General features: G+C 38.4%; 1 protein-coding gene across 2 annotated transcripts in view; it reads left to right on the top strand.

The window, feature by feature from the left end:
• ZNF260 (zinc finger protein 260) overlaps positions 1 to 27,864 on the top strand; it is a 76,327-nt gene that overhangs the window by 7,844 nt on the left and 40,619 nt on the right. The window contains exons 1-3 of one of the 2 annotated variants that reach the window (XM_043600676.1): positions 9,621 to 9,661; positions 23,265 to 23,358; positions 24,254 to 24,380. In XM_043600676.1, the coding sequence (XP_043456611.1) occupies positions 23,305 to 23,358; positions 24,254 to 24,380 (181 nt within the window). In that variant the 5' untranslated portion in view covers positions 9,621 to 9,661; positions 23,265 to 23,304. Of the gene's footprint in view, positions 1 to 9,620; positions 9,662 to 23,264; positions 23,359 to 24,253; positions 24,381 to 27,864 lie in introns of those variants that run through there. The other variant, XM_043600678.1, reaches the window with a different exon arrangement.

Below are 27,864 nucleotides of genomic sequence, written 5' to 3'. Positions count from 1 at the left end.
TTCATATGTTTCTTTTCTTTTTAATGCTTAAAAAAAATTTTTTTTTCAATGTTTATTTATTTTTTTTGGGACAGAGAGAGACAGAGCATGAACGGGGGAGGGGCAGAGAGAGAGGGAGACACAGAATCGGAAACAGGCTCCAGGCTCTGAGCCATCAGCCCAGAGCCTGATGCGGGGCTCGAACTCACGGACCGCGAGATCGTGACCTGGCTGAAGTCGGACGCTTAACCGACTGCGCCACCCAGGCGCCCCTTTAATGCTTTTTTAAATTTATTTTTGAAGGAGAGAGAGAGAGAGAGACAGAGCATGAGCGGGGGAGGAGCAGAGAGACAGAGGGAGACACAGATTTCGAAGCAGGCTCCAGGCTCTATGGTGTCATCACAGAGCCCAACACATGGCTCGAACTCACGGACCATGAGATCATGACCTGAGCCAAAGTTGGACGCTCAGCCGACTGAGCCACCCAGGCGCCCCTCTTTTCCTTTTTTTTTTTTTTAAGTAGGCTCCATGCCCAACATGGGGCTTGAACTCACAATGCCAAGATCAAGAGTCACATGCTCTACCGACTGAGCCAGCCAGGCATCCCTGCTTTTATATGTTTCTTTTCTTTTTTTAAATGTTTTTTTGAGGGAGAGAGAGCATAAGTGAGGGAGGAGCAGAGAGAGAGAGAGAGAGAGGAGAGACAGAAGATCCGAAACAGGCTCTATACTGACAGCAGCAAGCCTGATGTGGGCCTCGAACTCACAAACTGCGAGATCATGACCTGAGCTGAAGTTGGATGCTCAACAACTGATCCACCCAGGCACCCTTATATCTGTTTCTTAAGGAAGAATTTCTAGAATTTGCATTTCTAAGTCAAACATCAGATATTAAGTGCCTACAATTTGCCAATATTGTTCATGTAACATGTAATTAAGTGCCTAAAGTATGCCAGTATTGTTCATGTAACTTAAAGAGACATAGCTTCTATCCCTTAACTTGTTTACAACAGACCATGTAAATAAATACTATGAATAGGACTAAAACTATGGTAGGGTATGGTAAAGATTATTAAAGAAATCAGACAATCTCCCTTTGTAGTTGTTGAAAAGGGATATAATGGACACAAACCCAAGGCTATAAGGTTTTGATCAACTTACACTAAAGCCATGATTTGTCAGAGTTCCCCAAAAACATCCTCGAATTTGATGATGTGCTAAGATTTACAGAATTAAAGAAAATGGTGGTTATGAAAGGATATAATTTAAAATCAGCAAAGAGAAAAGTCACATAGGATTAAAATCAGCAAAGAGAAAAGTCACATAGGATGAAGAGCAGGAAAAAACTAGATGTGAGCTTCCATTGGACTCACACAAACAGTGCTTAATTCTCCCAGCAACAATTTGTAAGAACACATGTGAACTGAGCCATGGAAGCTCACCTGAGCTTTTGGGTCCAGAGTTTTTATTGAGGATCAGAAACAGCCACGGGAAACAAACAAACAAACAAATGAAATATAGGCATGGAGTAACTATGTGATTTACCCTTACCTACTCAATTTCAAGCCCCTACAGAGGGCCCCTGGCAACAAAACAGTTTACCAAAAGTCGCATTGTTAGCAAAGACTATTTGGCATAGCTCAAAAAAGCTTTTATTATTTTTTAAGTTTACTTATTTATTTTTGAGAGAGAGAGAGTGAGTGAGCAGGGGAAGGGCAGAGAGAGAGGAGAGAGAATCCCAGGCAGGCCCCACACCATCAGCACAGAGCCCGACATGAGGCTCGAACTCAGGAACTGTGAGATCATGACCTGAGCTGAAATCAAGAGTCACTTAACCAACTGAACCACCCAGGTGTCCCTCAAAAAAAAGCTTTTAAAGGGAGGATATTCTAAGGGCTCCCAGCTTATCTCACAGTAGCTGGCCAAGGGCCATTCCTTTCTGTGGAAAGTGCAGAGTCTGTGTACTCCAGGTCTACTAAGATAATTTTTATTGCACCCAAGTGATATCCATGGAGGTGAATGGAATTATTTACTAACCTTTATGCTTTAGTGTATTTTGGTAGGTTATAGATTATTTCTAACTTTCCAGCAAATTACTCATGCTCAGATTTCATTCCATAATGAAGTAATTCTGAACTACACAGGCAAGAACCAGAGTTACAACTTACTGTGTAGTGAGAAGAATGTGAATTCCAAACTCACCTCTGCCACCTTATCTTTGCATGTGTTTTATATATTTTTTCTAACTGAAACATAAATTACTGCAAATCATGCAAACAACATTCTAGTTTGTTTTTAACATGTATATATACCCATTTAACCATTTTCTTAATCATCAAGAAAAACGTATTTCCTTCTAGTCATTACCAACTCACCCCTCCCTACCCTCAACAAAGGTAACTACTGTTCTTACCACTATTATGATAGATTCATTTTTTTTATTTAAAAAAAAAAATTTTTTTTTTCAACGTTTATTTATTTTTGGGACAGAGAGAGACAGAGCATGAACGGAGGAGGGGCAGAGAGAGAGGGAGACACAGAATCGGAAACAGGCTCCAGGCTCTGAGCCATCAGCCCAGAGCCTGACGCGGGGCTCGAACTCACGGAGCGCGAGATTGTGACCTGGCTGAAGTCGGACGCTTAACCGACTGCGCCACCCAGGCGCCCCAATGATAGATTCATTTTAATTAGATTCATATAAAAGAAGTTGATATAAATGTGATTTTACATAATATTGTATACATTTTTATCTGGCCTGTTTTGCTTAATTTCGCATTTGTGAGAATCATCTGTGTTTGTACTATTTTATCATTAGGTAATCTCCCATAATAAGAATAAATCCTATTTTATTTTGCTCTCCTTTTTTTTTTTTTAACTAATCTCTATGCCCAAAATGGGGTTCAACTCATGACTCCAAGATCAAAAGTCACATGCTCTACTGACTGAGCCATCCAGGCACATCTGTCCTATTTTTTGATGGGCATTTGTGTCATTAACAGTTGGAGGCTTATATAATGATCCACCCAGGCACTCCTCTACCTTTTGATTCTTATGAGTAATCCTGCAAAGAATATTCATGTTCAGGTTTTTGTGTAGACATACATCTTCGTTTCTCTTCTATATGCCTACCAGTTGAATTGCTGTATCATATGGTAACTCCATTTTGAACATTTTGAAAAATTGCTAGACTGTTTTCCAAAGCAGTCACACTATTTTTAATTCCAATCAGCAGCATATGAGGGTTCTGATTTATTCACATCCCCCCAACACCTGTTAGTATCTAACTTTTTCTTTGTAGGTATCCTAGTAGGTATGAAGTAGTATCTCACTGTAGTATTTTACTCTGCTAAAATATATTTAAATAAGATTTAGTATATTAAACATTTTTAAGGTTAAAATTCAGTGGCATTAAATACACTTACATGGTTATGCAACCATCACCACCTATCTCCAGAACTTTCTCATCTTCTAAACTGAAACTCTGTACCGATAGTGACACTCTTTGATTCCCTTTTGGGTATGTTCTATAGTATCCTGTTTGTGGTTACCATGGGAAGTATATATCATAAAGTTATATAACAATCTATTTTAAATTGACATCAACTTTGTTCACATACAAAAACTCTACTTTTCAGTTGCACTTTCACTGACTTTAGATTAAGTCATGAGGTAACTTTTTTTTTTTTAACGTTTATTTATTTTTGAGACAGAGAGAGACAGAGCATGAGCGGGAGAGGGTCTGAGAGAGAGGGAGACACAGAATCTGAAACATGCTCCAGGCTCCGAGCTGTCAGCACAGAGCCCGATGCGGGGCTCGAACCCACAGACCGCGAGATCATGACCTAAGCTGAAGTCGGACGCTTAACCGACTGAGCCACCCAGGCACCCCAACTTTTTTTTTTTTAATAGGCTCTATGCCCAACATGGGGCTTGAACTCATGACCATGAGATCAGGAGTTGGATGTTCCACCAACTGAGCCAGCCATGTGTCCCATGAATTAACATTTTTATGTACTGTGTACCCATTAATGTATATATAACTATTTTTTATTCATTTATCTTTTATATCTGTAGAAAACAAAAAGTGGAGGGGCGCCTGGGTGGCTCAGTCGGTTAAGCGGCCGACTTCGGCTCAGGTCATGATCTCGCGGTCAGTGAGTTCAAGCCCCGCGTCGGGCTCTGTGCTGACAGCTCAGAGCCTGGAGCCTGTTTCAGATTCTGTGTCTCCCTCTCTCTGACCCTCCCCCGTTCATGCTCTGTCTCTGTCTCAAAAATAAATAAACGTTAAAAAAAATTTATAAAAAAAAAAAAAGAAAACAAAAAGTGGAGTTAAACTAAAATTACAAAAATAATGGCTTTTATATTTTCCCTATGTATTTTCCTCTACGGGAGTTTTTTATATCTCCATATGGGTTTGAGTTACTGTCTGGCTTCCTTTCAACTTGAAAGTCTCCCTTTGGGATTTTTTGTAGAGAATGTCTAGTGAAAATGAACTCTCAGTTTTCCTTTATCAGGGAAGTCTTAATTTCTCCCCCACTTTTTTTAACTTTTTTTTTACTCCCCCCCCCCCCATTTTCTAAAGGACAATTTTGCCACATATAAAGTTCTCAGTTGACAGTGTTTCTTTTAGCATTTTAACTTTTTTTTTTTTTTTAAGTAATCTCTGTGGCCAACGTGGTGCTTGAATTTACGACCCCAAGATCAAGAGTCGCATGTTCTATGGACAGAGCCAGCTGATGCCCTTTTAGCATTTTAAATGAATCATCCCGTGGGAGCATCTGGGTGGCTCAGCTGGTTGAGTGTCTGACTATTAATATCACCTCAGGTCATGATCTCACAGTTTGTGAGATTGAGCCCTGCATTGGTCTCTGCAGTAACAGTGCAGAGCCTGCTTAGGATTCCCTCTCCCTCTCTGCCCCTACCCACCTTGCACACACATGCTGTCTTTCAAAATAAATTAATAGGGGCACCTGTGTGGCTCAGTCAGTTGAGCATCTGACTTTAGCTCAAGTCATGATCTTGCAGTTCATGAGTTTGAACCTCACATGGGACTCTGCTGCCAGCACAGAGCCCGGTTCAGATCTTCTGTCTCCCTCTCCCTCTGTCCCTCAACCCCCCAGCACTTGCTCTTGCTCTCATTAATTTTTTTTAAATAATTTTTTATTAAAAAAATTTTTTTAATGCTTATTTGTTTTTTTTTTTTTAATTTTTTTTTCAACGTTTATTTATTTTGGGGACAGAGAGAGACACAGCTTGAACGGGGGAGGGGCAGAGAGAGAGGGAGACACAGAATCGGAAACAGGCTCCAGGCTCCGAGCCATCAGCCCAGAGCCTGATGCGGGGCTCAAACTCCCGGACCGCGAGATCGTGACCTGGCTGAAGTCGGACGCTCAATCGACTGCGCCACCCAGGCGCCCCAATGCTTATTTGTTTTTGACAGAGAGAGAGACAGAGCATGAGCAGGGGAGGGCAGAGAGAGAGGGAGAAACAGAGTCGGAAGTAGGCTCCAGGCTCTGAGCTGTCAGCACAGAGCCCGACGCTGGGCTTGAACTCACAGACCGCAAGATCATGACCTGAGCCGAAGTCGGACGCTCAACCTACTGAGTCGCCCAGGCACCCCTCTCATTAAATTTATTTATTTATTTTTTAAATGTTTATTTATTTTTGAGACAGAGAGAGACAGAGCATGAACGGGGGAGGGTCAGAGAGAGAGGGAGACACAGAATCCGAAGCAGGCTCCAGGCTCAGAGCTGTCAGCACAGAGCCCTACTCGGGGCTCGAACTCACGGACCGTGAAATCATGACCTGAGCCGACGTGGGTCGCAAAACCGACTGAGCCACCCAGGTGCCCCTGTTATGGTTTTTACATGCATTTCCCTGATCACGACTTTTGGCATATTTTTCCTCCACATGCTTATTGACATTTCTATATCTTCTTTGGAGAAATGTCTATTGAAATCTGTTACCAGATGTCTTTTTGTTCTTTAGTTGTGGGCGTCTTTACATAATGTGGTTATTAAACCCTTATCAAATATATCATTTATAAATATTTTCTCCTATTCTGTAGATTGTGTTTTCAGTTTTACCGGGAATGTTCTTTGAAAATTTCAATTTTGATGAAGCCCAATTTTTCCATTTTTTTCTCCTTGTTTGTGCTTTTGGTGTGCCGAGAATCCTTTGCCAAATTTAAGGTCATGATGATTTACTCCTGTATTTTCTTCTATAGGTTTTATATTTGCATGCCTTATAGTTGGGTCATTGATCAGTTTTTAGTTCATCTTTGTATATATTGTGAGGAAAGGGTCTAATTTCATTCTTTTGTATGTAGCTATCCAGTTTTCCTATCATCATTTGTTGAAAAGACTGTCCTTTCTCCACTAAAAGGTCTTTGCACTCTTGTCAAAACTCATTTGACCAGAGGGGCGCCTGGGTGGCTCAGTAGGTTAAGCATCCGACTCCTGGGTTCCGCTCAGGTCATTATCTCACAGTTTGTGAGTTTGAGTCCCACATCAGGCTCTGTGCTGACAGCATGGAGCCTACTTGGGATCCTCTCCTTCTCTCTCTCTGCCCCTCCCTACTCGCTCTCTCTCAAAATAAAAAAAAGAAAAATCAATGGACCAGAGAGATACCTGGATTTAATTTCCAATAAGTTCTATTCTGTTGATTAATATATCTAACCTTATGGGGCGCCTGGTGACTTAGTCAGTTGTGTCCACCTTGATTTTGGCTTGAGTCATGATCACAGGGCTGTGGGGATCGAGCCGAGCCCCGAGTCTGCTCCATGCTGGGTGTGGGACCTGCTTGGGATTCTCTCTCTCCCTCTGCCCTTCTCCCCTGCCTGTGCTCTCTAAAAAAAAAACAAAAAAAAAAAACAGTAGATACATCTAACCTTATGCCAGTGTCCAACTGCTTTGATTATTGTATATTTGTAACTTTTAGATTGGTAAATGTTAGTTTTTCAGGGTTGTTTTTTTTTCCCTAACTGATTTGGTTATTCTGAATTACTTGCAATTTCGTATGAATTTAGAAGTCAGCATGTCAGTTTCTACAAAGAAGCCAGTTGGGACTCTGACAGGAGTTGCATAACGTTTAGATCACTTTGGAGAATATAGTGATCTTATTATTGAGTAGCCTGGTTCATAAACATGGGATGATCTTCACTTAATTACCTTAACTTCTTTCATTAGTATTTTGTATTTTTTAAAGTATACAGTTTGAATTTTTGTTAAATATTTTATTAATTTGGATACTATTATAAATGGAATTACTCAGATTGTTATTGCATATGTATAAAAATATTTTATTTTTGCATATTTGCATCCTGCAATCTTGCTCCATTCTAATAGTGTTATAGTCAAATTTTTGGATTTTCTGTATATAAGGTCATGCCATCTATTAATGGAGATCATTTTCCTTCCTTCTTTCCACTATGGGTGCCTTTATTGATATTTCCTATTTGTCCCAGCTAGATCTGTAGAACAATGTTGATTAGAAGAGGCAATAAGGTATAGACTTGTCCTCTTCCAACATCAGGGGTAAGCATCACTAAGTCTAATGGTAGCTGTCAATTTTATCCTGTGGAGATAGTTCCCTTCTATTCATACGTTCACTCTCTTTTGTCATGAAAGGGTGTTGGATTTTGTAAATGCTTTCTCTTCATGAATGAAGATGGTCATGTAGTTTATTTTTTATTTTTTTAAGTTTTATTTATTTTGAGAGAGAGAGAGAAACAGAGCACGTGAGTGGGGAAGAGGCAGAGAAAGGCAGACAGAGAATCCCAAGCAGGCTCAGCACTGTCAGTGCAGAGCCTGAGGCAGGGCTTGAACCCATGAATGGTGAGATCATGACCTGAGCCAGAATCTAGAGTCAGATGCTTAATTGACTGAACCACCCATGTGCTCCTATTTTTTATGATTCCGATATGTTACATTAGATTAACAATCTAATTTTGAATTCCACGTATAAATCCCACTTGGTCAAGGTATATAATTCTTTTTATATGTTCCTAGATTCAGATTACTAGTGTTTTGTTTAGATTTTTTGCATCCATATTCATAAAAGGTATTAGTGATAGTTGCCCTTTTTTGTAATGTCTTTTTCTGATGTAGCTATCAGGTTAATTTTGGGTTCATAAAATTAGGAAGTTTTCCCTCCTTTTTACTTCAAGAGTTTGTGAAGAATTAGTATTCTGCTTGGTTTGGTAGACTTTAACTGTGAAGCTGTGCTGACCTAGGCTTTTCTTTATGGGTAGTTTTTAACGTTTTATTTATTTTTGAGACAGAGAGAGACAGAGCATGAACGGGGGAGGGGCAGAGAGAGAGGGGGACACAGAATCAGAAACAGGCTCCAGGCTCTGAGCCGTCAGCCCAGAGCCTGCCGCGGGGCTCGAACTCACGGACCGCAAGATCGTGACCTGGCTGAAGTCGGACGCTTAACCGACTGTGCCACCCAGGCGCCCCTATGGGTAGTTTTTAAAATAACTAATTCATTTACTTATTTGTTAGAATATTATTCAAATATTCTACCTCCATGAGTAGATTTGGAAGTTTGTGCCTTTGTATGATTTTATCCAATTCATCTGAGTTTTCTGATTTTTTTAAATGTTTATTTATTTTGAGAGAGAGTGCATGAGCAGAGGAGAGGCAGAGGGAGAAAGAGAGATTGAAAGAGAGAGAGAGAGAGAGAGAGAGAGAGAGAGAGAGAGAGAGATCCCAAGCAGGCTCCATGCTGTCAGCACAGAGCCCTGACACGGGGGCCCAATCCCATGCACTGTGAGATCATGACCTGAGTGGAAACCAAGAGTTGAACACTGAACCAGTTGAGCCACACAGGCGCCCCAAGGGCTTCCTGATTTCTTGTTGTACAATTGTTCATCCTATTCCTTTGTAATCAATTTTTATTTCTGTAAGGTTGGTAGTACTGTCCCCTCTTTCACTTATGATTGTGGTAATAGGAGTCTTCGTTCTCTCTGGTCATTCTTGATCATCTAAACATTTGTGAACTTTTAAAAACTTTTCATAGAACCAGGGGCGCCTGGGTGGCTAGGTTGGTTAAGCATCCGACTTTGGTCAGGTCACGATCTTGCGGTTTGTGGGTTCGAGCCCTGTGTCAGGGACTGTGCTGACATCTGAGAGCCTGGAGCCTGCTTCAGATTCTGTGTCTTCCTCTCTCTCTGCCCCTCCCCCCCCCACTCAAAAATAAATAAACATTTAAAAAAATTTAATAAAAAAACCCACTTTTCATAGAACCAGATTTTAGTTTCATTTATTTTTGGATATTTTTCATATATGATATGTTTACTCTTTTCACAGTGACTTAAGGAGGGAGGTTAAATTTGACCTAGATATTTACTTTTAATTACAGGCACTTTAAACTTTAAAAGCTTTCCTCTAATCATTAATTGCATGTCATAAGTTTTGATATGTTGTCTTCATTTATTATTCGCAAATTGTTTTCTAGTTTCCTTTTTCATTAAAAAAAATTTTTTTAAATGTTTTTTTATTTATTTTTGAGACAGAGAGCATGAGCAGGGGAGAGGCAGAGAGAGAGAGAGAGAGACAGAATCTGAAGCAGGCTCCAGGCTCTGAGCTGTCAGCACAGGGTCCAATGCAGGGCTCAAACTCATGGACTGTGAGATCATGATCCGAGCTGAAGTCGGACACCCAACCGACTGAGACACCCAGGTGCCCTTCCTTTTTCATTTTAAATATATTGATTATTTAGGAGTGTTTTAAAAAAATTTTTTTAAGCTTTATCCATTTTTCAGAGACAGAGACAGAGCATGATGGGGGAGGGGCAGAGAGAGAGGGAGATACAGAATCCGAAGCAGGTTCCAGGATCTGAGCTGTCAGCACAGAGCCCAGGCTTGAACTCACAGACAGTGAGATCATGACCTGAGCTTGAGTCGGACGCTTAACCGACTGAGCCACCCAGGCGCCCCTAGGAGTGCTTTGTTTAAATTCCATGTTTTGGAGTTTCCCATTTTTCCGTTATTTATTTGTAACTACATTATGGATAGACAAACTGTTTATTGTTCTTTTTAAAATTTATTAAGTTTTCTGTTCTAACCTAGCATATAGTTTCTTGTGGAAAATATTCCATGTGCATTTGAAAAGAATGTATATTTTGCTATTATTGGGTGAAGTGTTTTATAAATGTCTGTTAAGTCTAAGTGGTTTATAGTGTTGGTTATAGATTTTTCTGTTTCCTTGACCTTTTTTCCTAATTGTTCTATCCATTATGAGCGTGGGATATTGACGTCTGTGGCCACTTTTGCTGAATTGTCTTTCTCTATTTCTGTCAGTTAATTGTGAAAATATACATAACAGGATTTGCTATTTAATCATTTTACAGTATACAATTCAGTGATATTAAGTAAACCCACAATGTGCAACCTTTACCATCTAATTGCAGAATTTTTCATCCTCCCAAAAGGGAACTCTGTACCCCGTAAGTAATCACTCTTCACTGCCTCTCCCTCAACCCCTTGCAATAATGAATTTTTCAAAATCTAAAGTTTTATCTATTTTAGGTATTTCAAATAAATGGATTAATATTCATATAAATGGGACAACAATATAATAATTGAAAGGCATTTGTGTCTGGCCTCTTCCAGTTAGCATGTTTTCAAATTTCACATGATGTAACAGGTATCAGTAATTGTTTCCTTTTGATGGCTAATATTCCATTGTGTTGTGTTTTCTTTTATGGCCTAACATATGATCTATTCTAGACCATTTTTCATTTGTACTTGAGAATATGTATTGGTATTTGGTGTTGTGTTTGGTGTGTGTCTGGGATGTCCAATTGATTTATAGTGTTGCTGTACTCTCCTATTTCCAAATTATCTTTTGCCTAGTCTTTCTATCCATTATTGGAGTTGGTTTATTGAAGTCTCAAACTTTATTGTAGAACTTTCTATTCCTCCCCTCAATCCTGTCAATTGTTGCTTCATATATTTTGGGGCTTTAAGGCATATATATTCATAGTAGTTGTATTTTCTTGGTGGGCTGACCCCTTTTATCAACATAGAAGATGTTCCTTTGTCTCTTGTCTCTTCTAAGCCTATTTGGTCTCATGTAGTCTTCCAACTCTTTGAGGACTACTGGTATGCAACACATTTTTATATCCTATTTTCAACCTATTTATATGTTTGGATTTGTCATCAGTTTGTTGTAGACTGACTACAGTTGCACTGTATTTTCTATCCATTCTGCCAATCTCTGCATTTTAGTTGAAGATTCTAATACCTTTGCATGTAAAGTAATAACTGAGGAGGACTTTTCTACTTGTTTTCTATATATACTGTCTATTTTTTTTTTAATTTTCTAATGTTTATTTATTTTTGAGAGAGAGAGAGCGAGGGAGGGACAGAGATAGAGGGAGACACAGAATCCAAAGCAGGCTCCAGGCTCTGAGCTGTCAGCACAGAGCCCAATGTGGGGCTCGAACCCATGGGCTGTGAGATCATGACCTGAGCTGAAGTTGGATGCTTAACTGACTGAGCCACCCAGGTGCCCCTCTTCTGTGCTTTTCTATCCCTAATTAATGACTTCCTTTCTGTTCCACTGACTTTTTTTTGTAGTTTACCATTTGACTCCTTTTATATTTCCTATTCATTATACATTTAATCATTTTATTAGCATTTATCCTGTAGATTTCAATTAAAAATTTGCATTTGTGATGAACTAGTTTGAAATAAAACTAACTTTATTCAGGGGTCCCAAAATCACTCTCAGGTTCAGTGATTTTCTAGAAGGACTCACAAAAGTAAAAAAAAAGTTGGGGCATCTGGGTGGCTCAGCCAGTTAAATGTCCCAATTCTTGATGTCAGCTCAGGTCATGATCTCCTGATTTGTGGGATAGAGCCCTTCAGGGGGCTCTGCGCTAAAAGCATGGAGCCTGCTTGGGATTCTCTCTCTTTCTCTGCCCACCCTCCCACTTTCTCTTTCTCTCTCAAAATAAACATTTTTTTGCATGAGTTTTTTTCTTTTTAAAAAGGTTTATTTTTGAGAGAGAGAGAGTGAGTGCATGAGCAGGGAGAGGGAGAGAGAGAGAGGGAGACAGAAGATACCACAAAGGCTCTGTGCTGACAATAGAGAGACTGATGTGGGGCTCAAACTCATGAGCTGTGAGATCATGACTAGAGCTGAAGTTGGACACTTAACCAGCTGAGCCACCCAGATGCCCAATAAACAAACCTTTTTTTAGAAAGTCAGAAAAACTGTTGTACTCAGTTTTTGCCCCCCCCCCCCCCCCGCCCCGTGACAGGATACAGATTAAAATCATTATATGCCAGGTAATCTACCAGGAGCTCGTAAAGGACCTTCACTTTTGTTTGGAATAGGCAAAGCTTTAAACATTTCAGACCCGCTGAGTCAAACCTTCACTGTACGCCTATTTAGCTTTAATAGAAAAACTTTGCCCCTGTAACTGCTCAAGTTCTCCCTTTTAAAGTTGCTTTTGTCCTAGATTATATCTTTATACAGTGTACCCTTTAAATAGGTTTATAATTATGTTTTATGCAGGTCTTTAAACGTATTGCAAAAAAGGAGGAACAACAAACAAAAAATGCAATACTATTGGGTTATATATTTTTGCCTTTTAGTTGCCTTCACCACCGTTCTTAATTCATTTAGTTTTATTGAGATATAATTGACATACAACTACTTTTGGTATACATGATTTAATATATGTATATATTACAAAATGATTACAGAAATAAATTTAGTTAACATCCATCACCTTCTTCTGTTAACTTTTTTCCTTCTGATGAGAACTTTTAAGATTTAACATCTTAGCCACTTTCAAACATACGCTGTATCATTAAGTATAATTACTCTGCTATACATTAATATCCCCTTGACTTACTTTATAACTGGGAATTGGTACCTTCCTTGACCACTTTCACCCATTTCGCCCACCCACTCTTCCACTTATCCCCACACCTATGGAAGCTACCAATGTGTTGTATTTGTGAGGTGTTTTGTTTTTAAATCTAATTCCAGATATAAGTGAGATCATTCAGTATTTGTCTTTCTCTGACTTACTTCCCCTAGCATAATCCTCTCAAGGTCAATTCATGTAGTTGCAAATGGCAGGATTTCCTTAGTTTTTTATGGCAAAATAACATTCCATTGTGTATACACACCAAATTTTAACATTCCACCCATCAATGAACGTTTAGTTGTTTCCATGCCTTGTGTATTGTAAATAATGCTGCAGTGAACCTAGAGTCTGCAGAAATCTTTTTGAGAGATTTCATTTCCTTTAGATAAATATCCAGAGGTGGAATTGCTAGATCATACAATAGTTCTATGTTTACTTTATTAAGGAACCTCCATAGTGTTTTCCATAACTGCTGCACCCATTTACATTCTCAATAGTGTAGGTTTCCCTTTCCTCCACAACTTTCCAACACTTGTTACTCCTTTTCTTTTTGATAATAGCCATTCTAACAGGTGTAAATCAGTATCTCATTGTGGTTTTGATTTGCATTTCTCTGACGATTAATGATATGGAGCACCATTTCATTTATTTGTTTGCCTCTTGTATTTTGGGAGAAAATATGTATTCAGATCCTCTGCCCATATTTTAATTGGATTGTGTCTTTTTTTATACTGAGTTGTAGGAATCCTTTATATATTTTGGGTATTTAACCCCTTATGAGATAAATGATTTGCAAATATTTTTAATGGTTGATCCAGAGCTTAATGTGTACAGCTTCTAGTATATACTAAGTTCCAATGAGATATAGAAATGTTATTTGTCTTTTAAAAAGCAGAACAAAAGAAATCTTATATACATATATAGCATTTGTTATATTAATTTTATTTATCTTTTTTTTTTTTTTTAAGTAAGCTCTGCACCCAATGGGGGGCTTGAACTCATGATCCCAAGCTCAAGAGTCACATGCTCTGCCAGCTCAGCCAGCCAGGTGCCCCTTATTGTTTTTGATTTTCTTCATTTGATGCTGTGGATTCAAAGTACCATCTGTATTCAGTTACTTACCCAGTATAGCTTTGCTACCCACCTCCTTTGTGTTATAGAAGTACAAATTATACTTTTATTTTTATTTTATCCTTTCTTATTTTTAATTTACATCCAAATTAGTTAGCAGATAGTGCAACAATGATTTCAGGAGTAGATTCCTTAATGCCCCTTACCCATTTAGCCCATCCCCCCTCCCACAACCCCTCCAATAACCCTCTGTTTGTTCTCCATATTTAAGAGTCTCTTATGGTTTTTCCCCCTCCCTGTTTTTATATTATTTTTGCTCCCTTCCCTTATCTGTTTTGTACCTTAAAGTCCTCATATGAGTGAAGTCCTATGATTTTTGTCTTTCTCTAATTTCACTTTGCATAAATACCCTCCAGTTCCATCCACGTAGTTGCAAAAGGCAAGATTTCATTCTTTTTGATTGCCGAGTAATACTCCATTATATATGTATATATATGTATGTACATATATGTATATATGTGTGTATATATATACGTGTATATATACGTGTATATGTGTATATATATACGTCTATATATGTGTATATATACATATATACATATAGACACATATATACATATATACATACATATATGTATACATACATATATACATATATGTATACACACACACACACACACACACATATATATATATATACATACATACATACATACATATATATACATACCATATCTTCCTTATCCATTCATCCATCGGTGGGCATTTGGGCTCTTTCCGTACTTTGGCTATTGTTGAAAGTGCTGCTATAAACATGGGGGTGCCTCTGCCCCTTCAAAACAGCACAACTGTATCCCTTGGATAAATAACTAGTAGTGTAATTGCTGGGTCATACGGTAGTTCTATGTTTAACTTTTTGAGGAACCTCCATACTGTTTTCCAGAGTGGCTGCACCAGCTTGCATTCCCACCAGCAGTGCAAAAGAGAGAGATCCTCTTTCTCCACATCCTCACCAACATCTGCTGTTGCCTGAGTTGTTAATATTAGCCATTCTGACAGGTGGTATCTCATTGTGGTTCTGATTTGTATTTCCCTGATGATGAATGATGTTGAGCATTTTTTCACGTGTTAATCAGCCATCTGGATGTCTTCTTTGGAGAAGTGTCTATACGTGTCTTTTGCCCATTTCTTCACTGGATTATTTGTGTTTTGGGTGTTGAGTTTGGTAGGTTCTTTAAAGATTTTGGATACTAACCCTTTATCTGATATGTCGTTTGCAAATATCTTCTCCCATTCTGTTGGTTACCTTTTAGTTTTGCTGTTTCCTTCCCTGTGCAGAAGCTTTTTATTTTAGTTTTTTTTTAATTTTTTTTTTCAACGTTTATTTATTTTTTTTGGGACAGAGAGAGACAGAGCATGAACGGGGGAGGGGCAGAGAGAGGGAGACACAGAATCGGAAACAGGCTCCAGGCTCTGAGCCATCAGCCCAGAGCCCGACGCGGGGCTCGAACTCACGGACCCGCGAGATCGTGACCTGGCTGAAGTCGGACGCTTAACCGACTGTGCCACCCAGGCGCCCCGAAGCTTTTTATTTTGATGAGGTCCCAGTAGTTCATTTTTGCTTTTGTTTCCCTTGCCTCCAGAAACGTGTTGAGTCAAAAGTTGCTGCGGCCAAGGTCAAATAGGTTTTTGCCTGATTTCTCCTTGAGGATTTTGATGGCTTCCTGTCTTACATTTAGGTCTTTCATCCATTTTGAGTTTATTTTTGTGTATGGTGTAAGAAAGTGGTCCAGGTTCATTCTTTGGCATGTCGCTGTCCAGTTTTCCCAGCACCATTTGCTGAAGAGACTGTCTTTATTCCAGTGGATATTCTTGCCTGCTTTGTCAAAGATTAGTTGGCCATACGTTTGTGGGTCCATTTCTGCATTCTCTATTCTGTTCCATTGATCTGAGTGTCAGTTCTTGTGCCAGTATCATACTGTCTTGATGATTACAGCTTTGTAATACAGTTTGAAGTCCGGGATTGTGACGCCTCCTGCTTTGGCTTTCTTTTTCAAGATTGCTTTGGCTATTTGGGACCTTTTCTGTTTCTATACAAATTTTAGGATTGTTTGTTCTAGCTCGGTGAAGAATGCTGATGTTATTTCGAGAGATTACATTGAATATGTATGTAGATTGCTTTGGGTAGTATTGATATTTTAACAATATTTGTTCTTCCTATCCAGGAGCATGGAATCTTTTTCCATTTTTTTATGTCTTCTTCAATTTCTGTCATAAGCTTTCTATAGTTTTCAGCATATAGATTTTTCACCTCTTTGGTTAGATTTATTCCTAGGTATTTTATGGCTTTTGGTGCAACTGTAAATGGGATTGATTCCTTGATTTCTGTTTCGTTTGCTTCATTATTGGTGTATAGGAATGCAACTGATTTCTGTTCATTCATTTTATATGCTGCAATTCTGCTGACTTCATGAATCAGTTCTAGCATTTTTTTGGTGGAATCTTTAGGGTTTTCCATATACAGTGTCATGTCATCTGCAAAGAGTGAAAGTTTGACCTCCTCCTGGCTGATTTGGATGCCTTTTATTTCCTTGTGTTGTCTGATTGCTTAAGCTAAGACTTCCAATACTATGTTGAATAACAGTGGCAAGAGTGGACGTCCCTGTCTTGTTCCTGACCTTAGGAGGAAAGCTCTCAGTTTTTCCCCAATGAGGGTGATATCAGTGTTGGGTCTTTCACATATGGCTTTTATGACCTCAAAGTATGATCCTTCTATCCCTACTTTCTTGAGGGTTTTTATCAAGAAAGGATGCTGTATTTTGTCAAATGCTTTCTCTGCATCTATTGAGAGGATCATGTGGTTCTTGTCCTTTCTTTTAGTGATGTGATGAATCATGTTAATTGTTTTGCAGATATTGAACCAGCCCTGCATCCCAGGTATAAATCCCACTTGGTCACGGTGAATAATTTTTTTAAATGTATTGTTGGATCTGGTTGGCTAATATCTTGTTGAGGATTTTTGCACCCAGATTCATTAGGGAAATTGGTCTATAGTTCTTTTAGTGGGGTTTTGTCTGGTTTTGGAATCAAGGTAATGCTGGATTCAGCACTGGCAAATTTGGAATTTTTCTTTCCATTTCTATTTTTTGGAACAGCTTCAAGAGAATAGGTGTTAACTCTTCCTTAAATGTTTGGTAAAATTCCCCTGGAAAGCCATCTGGCCCTGGACTCTTGGTTTTGGGAGATTTTTGATTACTAAGTCGATTTCTGGTTATGGGTTATGGGTCTGTTCAAATTTTCTATGTGTTCCTGTTTCAGTTTTGGTAGTTTATATGTTTCTAGGAATTTGTCCATTTCTTCCAGATTGCCCATTTTACTGGTGTATAATTGCTCATAATATTCTCTTATTATTGTTTTTATTTCTGCTGCGTTGGTTGTGATCTCTCCTCTTTCATTCTTGATTTTATTTATTTGGGTCCTTTCCTTTTTCTTTTTGATCATACTAGCTAGGACTTTATCAATTTTTGTTAATTCTTTCAAAGAACCAGTTTCTGGTTTCATTGATCTGTTCTTCTGTTTTTTTGGTTTTGATAGCATTGATTTCTGCTCTAATCTTTATTAGTTCCTGTCTTCTGCTGGTTTTGGGTTTTATTTGCTGTTCTTTTTCCAGCTCTTTAAGGTGTAAAGTTAGGTTGTGTATCTGAGATCTTTCTTCCTTCTTTAGGAAGGCCTGGATTGCTATATACTTTCCTCTTATGACCACCTTTGCTGTGTCACATGGTTTTGGGCTGTTGTTATCATTTTCATTGGCTTCCATGTACTTTTTAATTTCCTCTTTAACTTCTTAGCCCATTCATTCTTTAGTAGGATGTTCTTTAGTCTCCAAGTATTTATCTTTCCAAAGTTTTTTTTGTGGTTGATTTCGAGTTTCATAGCATTGTGGTCTGAAATATGCACAGTATGATCTTGATCTTTTTGTACTTTTTGAGGCTGATTTGTGTCCCAGTATGTGATCTATTCTGGAGAACGTTCCATGTGCACTGGAGAAGAATGTGTGTTCCTGTGCTTTAGGATGAAATGTTCTGAATATATCTCTTAAGTCTATCTGGTCCAGTGTGTCATTCAAAGCCATTGTTTCCTTGTTGATTTTCTGTTTAGATGATCTGTCCTTTGTTGTAAGTGGGATGTTGCAAGTCCCCTACTATTATGGTATTATTATCAATGAGTTTATGTTTGTGACTGATTTATATATTTGGGTGCTCCCACATTTGGAGCATAAACGTTTACTAGTGTTAGGTCTTGGTGTATAGACCCCTTAATTATATAATGCCCTTCTTCATCTCTTGTTTTAGTCTTTATTTTAAAGTGTAGATTGTCTGATGTAAGTATAGCTACTCCGGCTTTCTTTTGGCGACCATTAAGATGATAGATGGTTCTCCATCCCCTTACTTTCAATTTGAAGGTGTCTTTAGGTCTAAAGTGGGTCTCTCATAAACAGCATATAGATGGATCTTGTTTTCTTATCTATTCTGTTACCCTGTGTCTTTTGATTGGAGCACTTAGTCCATTGATGTTTAGAGTGAGTACTGAAAGATATGAGTTTATTGCCATTATGTTGCCTGTAGAGTTGGGAGTTTCTGGTGGTGTTCTCTGGTCCTTTCTAGTCTTTGTTGCTTTTGGTGTTTTGGGGTTTTGTTTTGGTTTTGGTTTTTTTGTCTTGTCTTCCCTCAGTCCCCCTTCAAATTTCTTACAGGGTTGGTTTAGTAGTCATGAACTCTTAATTTTTGTTTGTCTGGGAAACTTTTAATCTCTCCTTCTGTTTTGAATGACAGCCTTGGTGGATAAAGAATTCTTGGCTGCATATTTTATGATTCAGCACATTGAATATATCCTGCCACTCCTTTCTGGTCTGCGAAGTTACTGTGGATAGGTCTGCTACAAACCTGATCTGTCTTCCCTTCCCTTGTAAGTTGAGGACTTTTTTCCCTTGCTGCTTTCATGATTCTTTCCTTGCCTGAGTATTTTGTGAATTTGACTATGATATGCCTTGTTGACAGTCGGTTTTTGTTGAATCAAATGGGAGTCCTCTGTGCTTCCTGGATTTTGATATCTGTGTCTTTCCCCAGGTTGGGAAAGTTTTCCGCTAGGATTTGCTCACATAACCCTTCTACCCCCTTTTTCTCTCTTCATCTTCTGGGACTCCTATGATTCTGATGTTGTTCCTTTTTAATGAGTCATCGATTTCTCTAATTCTTAAATTGTGCTCTTTTATCTTAGTCTCCCTCTTTCTTTCTGCTTCATTAGTCTCCATAATTTGTCCTCTATATTGCCGATTTGCTGCTCTGCCTTATCCATCCTTGCCATTGTGGCATTCATTCGAGATTGCAGCTCAGTTATAACATTTTTTATTTCGTCCTGACTAGCTTTTATTTCTTTTATCTCCGCAGAAAGGGATTCTAATCTATTTTCAGCCCCAGCTAGTATTCTTATTATCGTGATTCTAAATTCTGGTTCAGACATCTTCCTTGTATCTGTGTTAAGTCCCTGGCTGTTATTTCTTCCTGCTCTTTCTTTTGGGGTGAATTCCTGCATTTCATCATTTTGAAGGAAGAAAAAGAATAAGGGGAAAAATATTAAATTAAAAATATTAAAAGCAACACACAAAAAATCAAATGAATTATGCTATGATCTTAGGTCTGTTTTGGTCTGCTTGTTGAAAGGTGCTTGACAGATTAGAGAAAGAAGGGAAAGACAAGAAAAAAAAGAAAAAATAAAAGGAAAATGTTTGAAAATTTGAAAAATGAATACAATGAAATGTAATATGAAATGATATAAGTAAAATAAAATTTGAAAAGTTTACAAAAGTAAATATAGTAGAAAAAATTAAAGAAAAATGTTAATAAAAATTGACAATAAAAATAAATTTCTTTCTGTATTCACAAAAAGAAAAAAAAGTTGAATAGATGGACCAGCGAACAGACTGAAATACGATTGAAATTACATCATTTTCCCCTAGAAGTCAAACTATGAAGCACTTTATAGTCTGTAAACTGAGCAGGCGGAGAGACTTGTGGTGTTCCTTAAGAGCGAGGTTGGTCCAGTTGGGCAGGGCTTAGTGTAATGGCTCCGTTCTCCACTAGATGGCACTGCTTAGCTTACTGGGGTGGATTGTTTTGGCACTTACAGGTGTGTATGCACATGCGCAGGAGAGGTGAAGATGGCACCACCCAGATACCCACTCTCTAGTATTGGAACACTGTTCTCCCTGATCAGCAATTGTGCACCCATCCTTTGTCTTCACCTTCCATCCACTCCCTAGTTCTACATTGTCCATGACCAAGGTGTCAGGCTGCCAGGCTGTACCTCCCCTTCTGCGTTTTTTCTCAGTTGTGGCTGTGTTTCCCCTCACTTCTGAGAGACTGCGGCTTTGACCTGTGCAGACCTTCTTGGGGAGGGTCTCACCAAGTAATGGCCAGGTGCCAGTCGCACCCGGGAATGTTTGTGGGACCATGCTGCTGCTGATGCCCAGAGACTGTGGCTGGGTGCCAGCCCATCCCAGAAAAAGTTCACATGACCTTGTAGCAGCGTTTCAGGGATATGGAAAATCACAACACACATCTGGCACCAGGCTTCACCCTTAACGTCCTTGTTCCAGCACCAGTGAATGTGGTTGTTCTCTGGTTCAGGTTGTGCAGATTGTTGTGTTATTTCTCAAATCAGTTTTTACGTGTGCAAGATGGTTTCGTGTTGATATGGCTGTATTTCATGGATACGAAACGCAAAAAAAACTTCCATGTTGTTCTGCCATCTTGGCCCCTCCCAAATTATACTTTTATATATTGTAGGCCTAATAAAACATGTTATTTCATATAGTTGATATTTAAATCAGTTAACTAAGAGAAAAATATACATGTATACTGTCTTTGTTTATCAAATAATTACCTTTCCTGGTGCTCTTTATGTTTTCTTTTTAAAAAAATTTTTGTTTTTAAATGTTCATTTATTTTTGAGAGAGAGAGGAGAGAGGGAGCATGAGCTGGGGATGGGCAGAGAAAGGGGAGACACAGAATCTAAAGCAGGCTCCAGGCTCTGAGCTGAGCCTGATGCGAGGCTCAAACTCCCAAACTGTGAGATCATGACATGAGCTGAAACTGGACACTTAACCCACTGAGCCACCCGGTCACCTCTCTTTATCTTTTCATGTGGATATATATTACTGCCTTGAATCATTTGCTTTCTGCTTGAAGAACTCCCTCCAGTATTAATATAGGTCTGCTAGTAATTAATTCTCCCAGTTTCTATTTCATCTTCATTTCCAAAAAATAGTTTTGCTTATTATAGCATTCCTGGTTGAAGTTTTTGAGTCTTGGTTTACATTCTGGTCTCTGTTATTTCTAAGGAGAGGTCATTAATTATTCTTACTGGGGCTCACTTGTAAGTAACAACTCATTTTCTTCTTGCTGCTTTCATATTTTTCTTTCAGCGGGCACCTGGCTGGCTCAGTCGGTAGATCAAGGGGGGCTCTTGTCTCAGGGTCATGAGTTCAAATGCCACATTGGGCCTAGAGCTGACTTAAAAAACAAAACAAAACAACAAAAAAACAACAACCAAACAAATTTCTCTTTCACATTTCACCGTTTTTACCATGTTGTGTCTATTTGTAGATCTCTGTGCCTTGATCCTGCTGGGTGTGTTGAGCTTCCTGGATGTAAAAAATATAACTTTGAGAACTTTTCATTGTTATTGGACGATGTTAAAATGATCCTTTTCTCTCTTCTCATACACCCATTATATATGTAGGTATGCTTGCATCCAGGTTTTCTAAGTCTCTTTTTCATTTGTTTTTCCTGTTAGACTGCACAATATCTTTTAAGTTTGCCAGTATTTTCTTCTGCCAGTTTATATCTAATATTGAGTTGCTCTAGTGAAATTTTCATTTCATATTACAATACTTTTCAAGTGTAGGATTCCCATGTGGTATTAAATAGCTTTTCTTTATTGATATTGATGTGACACTGTGACCATACCTTTATGTAAGTATAGGTTCTTTTGTTTATCTGAATATATTTATGGCTACTTTGAAGTCTTTGTTAAATTTGGTGTTCTTGCAGGAAGTTTCTGTTTTGTTGATGGGCCATTTTCCTATTACTTTGGACTTTTTCTTTATTTATAGAAAGTAGAAATTATAGATAATTGTAACATATCTGGTATTTTTGTCTGTTTCCCCTACTAGTGCTCCCCACCACCAGACTTGTTATTTGCTTGTTTTCTTTAGTGACTAGCTAGTTTAAGTGCAATCTGTCTTCCCCCAGCCCACACTGAAAATCTGTGATATTGCTCCTTTAGGGTACAGCCTTGATTATTACCACAGTCACCTTTGGATGACAGTGGTTTCCACAGGTCTATCTTTTGAGTATCTCCCAGCCGTTAAGTTGCAGAAATCATGATTTCTGCTTTCAACAATGCTGTCAAGTATATACTGCTTCACAGACCAATGTAATCAAGTCAGTATCTGGGATTTGTTCTGACAAAGGGAACAGCTCTGTAAGTGTCTAATTCTTTCTGGGAAACTAGCCAGCCTATAGTTCATATATCTCCAGCGAATCTTTCAATCTTCTCCTAATAGTCTTTTAGTAAAACCTCACTGTTTTTGAGAATGTCCTTAGGCTTGAACTTTTCTACAGTTACAAATGAGGTCATTTCCTATGGAGACACATATGGAACTCTCTTGTCTGTGGCCAGCTTCTCCCTCTGGACAAAATCACCAAGCCACAGACCTTGTTCTTGGGTTAGGGACAGTGGCATGCTTCTCTCTGTCACACTTCTGCTTTTAGGAGCTGGGTGCTTTGTGGTGGGGAGAGGGTGAGTGCAGCAGCCAGAGGTTTCAGTTTGCCAAGATCTGTTGGCATGGAAATCCTACCCCAAGATTCAAGACAGACAACTGGAACCCCAGTATTCTCACCAGGGCCACACCCAAGGTACACATTACATTTTGTGTTTGGAACCAAACAGAAGAAAATCTATGTCCCTTAGCTGCATTTCCCTGAGCAATGGGTAGCTGAGGGCAGGATGAGAAATGTTGGTATCCTGCTCTTCCCAGGAAGACAGCCACCTGACTGGGAACACAGGTTGACAATTGGTGAGGAAGCCTGTGTCCTTGATTGTACCAATTTGGAATGGAGTATCTTTCTCACTAAGATGTGATGAACAAGGAAGGGTGCAGGTTTGGTTCAGATACTGCAGACTCTCAGCTTATAAGTTTTGGTAGATTTTCCTGAACAAATGTTTCTTTATTTGCTATATATTTTTATATATAATTTTCATTAGTTTTGACAGGGAGCATGTCATCGGAGCTCCTAACGCTGTCATGGCAGAAATGGAATTCCCTGACCAATTCCTTACAGTTCTAAGCATGGACCATGTAAGTTGCTGAACCTGTCTCCTTTGTGAACATTTCCTTTTTCTGAATCTCCGTACCAAATAGGGCCTGCCCCACATTCCCATAGTTTTTCACTTTCTAGTGAGAGTTGGAACCAAACATAACAGTATAACTCGTGTGCCTATCTATTCTCCAAATAATTCTCAACACTCTTATTTGTTAAGTCTTTTGTTAACAGCAACTATAGAGTAGAAATGGAATACCTAGATGGAGGAATTTACCATACTTTTTCATATTCTTGGATAAAGATCAGATGTATCCATTTGATTACATATGGGAAAATTCTGTACTTCTGGAGACTGGAGTTTTCAGGTAGACTGGATTTGATTTTCACTGATCTCCATCATACATAGATGATTGTAGACTCCTAGAATTGAAGAACACCTTATCCATTGTAAATGTCTAAATACAATTAAGCCTGATATTTTTTCACCAAGTAAGACTATTCTGTAGCCACTAAAAAGTACTTATTAAATGGTTTGTCATTAGAAGCAAAAGTTCTGATCATATCATGTTAAATAATACTTAAAAATTATAAATTAGTGTTCATATCCCATTTTCTAAGTTAGATACTTTTCCTTTACAGAGAAACAAGGATATAGAAACTCACCTTTATTAATTCATGCAGCTCATTTTATTTCCAGACATGCTTAACATGCTTATGGAATTAAGAAATTCCATAATATGCAGGAAGATATTCTCTGAGTCAAATAGATTCTTTAAAGATATGTAGATAGTCCTGTTTGGGAGCGCTAATTTCCTTACTCCCATACCATAACATTCTACCCACCCTTGCCTACTAGTTTACTAATCGGCTTACCATAATGCAATTCTTTTTCTCAAAAATATTTCATTTATATATGGTTTTTTGTTTCAGGAATTGGTGACTTTCAGGGATGTGGTCATCAGCTTCTCTCAAGAGGAATGGGAATATCTGGATTCGGCTCAGAGGGACTTATATTGGGATGTGATGATGGAGAACTATAGCAACTTGGTCTCACTGGGTAAATTTATCTGCTTCATATAATTTAGAATATGCTCTATTCTATCAGCTGCTCTATTCTATCATAGAGTTGCTTGTCAGTAAACCCAAGACTATCTTTTGAAAGAAAATGGGTACATCTCTTCTCTGTTTCCAAAGGCATCGGTTGAACATTGTGTTGGAGATGACACCTCCATGAAGTACATCCATCATTCTTCATGTTTGTATTCTCTCAGTCCCTTCATATTTCTACTTTCCCTGATACCCAGGGAGTTTATTTTGAATTTTAGAACACATATAGCATATCCTTTGAGAGAGCTATTATACTGTGATTAAAGTCAGAATTGCTATAAATGCTTTGTTATCACACTTTCTTGAAGAACAGCTAAGAAACCATGTCCTGAGTCATTACAATTATTAGAAGAATCTGTGTAATTTATATGTTAGATGGATAAACAGAATTTATGTTCATTGTTCATTACCTGCCATATGCATTATATTATACCTGTTTTGTGGTTGAAGAACTTTGCATTTAACATTGTCAGTATTACAGCAAGGATCTTTTAATGTTTTAGAAAGCTACTTGTTTTCCTGTCAGATTACATAGTTCGTGCCATGTACCAGGCCCTATTCTAAGGAATTTTAATATATGGGCTCTTTTAATTTCTCAATAACCTGATGACATGAATAGTACTTGTATTATTTTGCTAAGACAAAGAGTATTTAGGCAGCTATCCCAAGGTTATACAGCTAATTAGTGTCAAAAGCAGGTAAATCCTTACTTTTTGTGTGACTAACAACCTCCATAGGTTTTAATATGTAATATAGTTGACCCTTCAACAACAGAGGTTTGAACTATGTTGGTGTACTTCTGTGTAAACTTTTTGATGAAGGTAATAGAATACTGTAAATGTATTTTCTCTTATGATTTTCTTAACATTTTCTTTATGAATACAGAATATAATACATATAATATATAAACTATGTGTTAGCTATTTGTTATTGGAAAGGCTTCCAGTCAATAGTAGGCTATTAATAGTTAAGTTTGGGAGGAGTCAAAGTTATATGAGGATTTTTGATTGTGCAGGGCACGGGGGCCCTAACCCTGGTTTCACCGGTCAACTGCATTTTCAATGTGATCATTCTCTGAAAATTTTTTTAATTTCAATTACATTTCCACATTTGGTGGAATTTTCTTTCTTTCATTTTTTAATGTTTCTTTATTTTAGAGAGAGAGAGAGAGAGCGTGAGCAGGGAAGGGGCAGAGAGGGAAACACAGAATCCAAAGCAGGCTGTGGGCTCTGAGCTGTCAGCATGGAGCCCGACACAGGGCTTGAACTCACAAACTGTGAGATCGTGACCTGAGATGAAGTCAGACACTGAACCGGCTGAGCCACCCAGGTGCCCCATCGTTTCATTTCTAGGTAGAACTGTTTTTTGATTTACTGATACTGGCACTCATTTATGATTTTACTATCCTAATCCAATAATGACTGTATTATTATACCTTTGTTACATATAACATAATTCAGTCACAGAAAATTATTTCCGCCCTGTATTATGTAATGTTTATCATTCACTTTGGATTTTCCTCAGGTTATCCTCTCATCTGATTGCCAGTCTCCAGCCAATGTCCAACAGATCCTTTGTTACAAAGTGCCTTCCACTCTTGCCCACCTGTACCACCTTTTCCACATCATTCTGTTAGCTTATTCCCCTTTTCAGAATTGTATAAGCCTTATATGGTATGATATATACCTACTATAAGTATCAAAAATATTCTGATACTGCCGTGCAGAATATAACATCGTTGGTTCTGAGTACAGGAGAATGGAAAGGAATACCTGGGAAAGAGCATGAAGGAAAACATTTAAATATAGATTAGGATTTCTGTAGGATAGATAAGTCATAGTGAAAAAACTAATGAAGGGGCACCTGGGTGGCTCAGTCTATTAGGCATCCAACTTCAGCTCGGGTCATGATCTCACGGTTCATGAGTTTAAGCCCCATGTCGGGCTCTGCGCTGTCAACGCAGAGCTTAGAGCCTGTTTCGGATTCTGTGTCTCCCTCTTTCTCTCTCTGCCCTCCCTCCCTTGCTTGTGCTCTCTCTCTCTCTCTCTCTCTCTCTAAGATAAACATTTAAAAAATTTAGAAAAAGCTAATGAAGAAAAGTAAATAAAATTCCTCATTTCTATTGACACATGAAGAATATCATCGTTCTGCATAGCAGGGAATTAACAGCAGTGATGGAGACAGTGCAAGTAGAGTCAATTAGAAAACATTCATAAACACTGTGTGTGTGTGTGTCTGTGTGTGTGTATAAATCACTACAGTACAATGTGAGGGTTAAAAGGCATGGAGACATACTAAAACTACTACATTATTCTTATACTTACATAATTATTATTTTTTAAATGCTTGTTTATTTATTTATTTTTTAATTTTCTTTTTTTTTTTTCAACGTTTATTTATTTTTGGGATAGAGAGAGACAGAGCATGAACGGGGGAGGGGCAGAGAGAGAGGGAGACACAGAATCGGAAGCAGCTCCAGGCTCTGAGCCATCAGCCCAGAGCCTGACGCGGGGCTCGAACTCACGGACCGCGAGATCGTGACCTGGCTGAAGTCGGACGCTTAACCGACTGCGTCACCCAGGCGCCCCTGTTTATTTTTGAGTGAGACAGCACAAGTTGGGGAGGAGCAGAGAGAGGGAAACACAAAATCCGAAGCAGGCTCCAGGCTCTGAGCTGTCAGCACAAAGCCCAACGTGGGGCCTGAACTCACAAGCTGTGAGATCATGACCTGAGCTGCAGTCAGATGTTTAATCAACGGAGCCACCCAGGTGCCCCATTACTTTGATGATCTACTGTATTACCCAGTGGATATTTGTAATATTTCCTTTTTGTCTCATTTAGATTCCTTTCATCCAGTGATTTTATTTCCCTGTAATTTTCAATGTGTATGTCCTTGGGGTTTGTTACTCAGTGGCATGTAATGACTACATTTGTCCTTTTGGAATTTAAGGAATAAGGTTAAACAATGTAACAGAAAATTACTGAATATAGAATTGAAAAAAATAATGTGAAGGCAAGCAACCAGATATTAGAACAGAAACATAAATATGAACTTACAATCAGTATATCCTTTCTAAGGATATTAACTTTTAGACCCAGACAGTGAAATGTGGGTGGTGTATAAAGAATGCATTTCTTGAGAAATGAAATATCCTGTGGGTGTAAATTTGGTTTGCTGTAAGAGGTGAAAAAAAGATTATGTGAAAGGGGATAATGGATTAAAATGAGATCTTACAAGCACCTTGTTATCCACTAAAGTATTTGGATTCTATTGTTTAAAAAAACATACAAAATTATTAGTATGTATAGACGATCAAATCATGATCCACATCAGCATTATCTCTATATGATAACTAGTTCTACATCTATTGATATTGGTCAGTTTATCTGGACTTGTTTCCGAACATTAGTACTTGACAAGCTTACTAGATGAT

Source organism: Prionailurus bengalensis, chromosome E2 (assembly GCF_016509475.1).
Source record: "Prionailurus bengalensis isolate Pbe53 chromosome E2, Fcat_Pben_1.1_paternal_pri, whole genome shotgun sequence".
Classification (NCBI taxonomy): Eukaryota; Metazoa; Chordata; class Mammalia; order Carnivora; family Felidae; genus Prionailurus; species Prionailurus bengalensis.
This window is presented reverse-complemented; position numbering and strand designations above follow the sequence as displayed.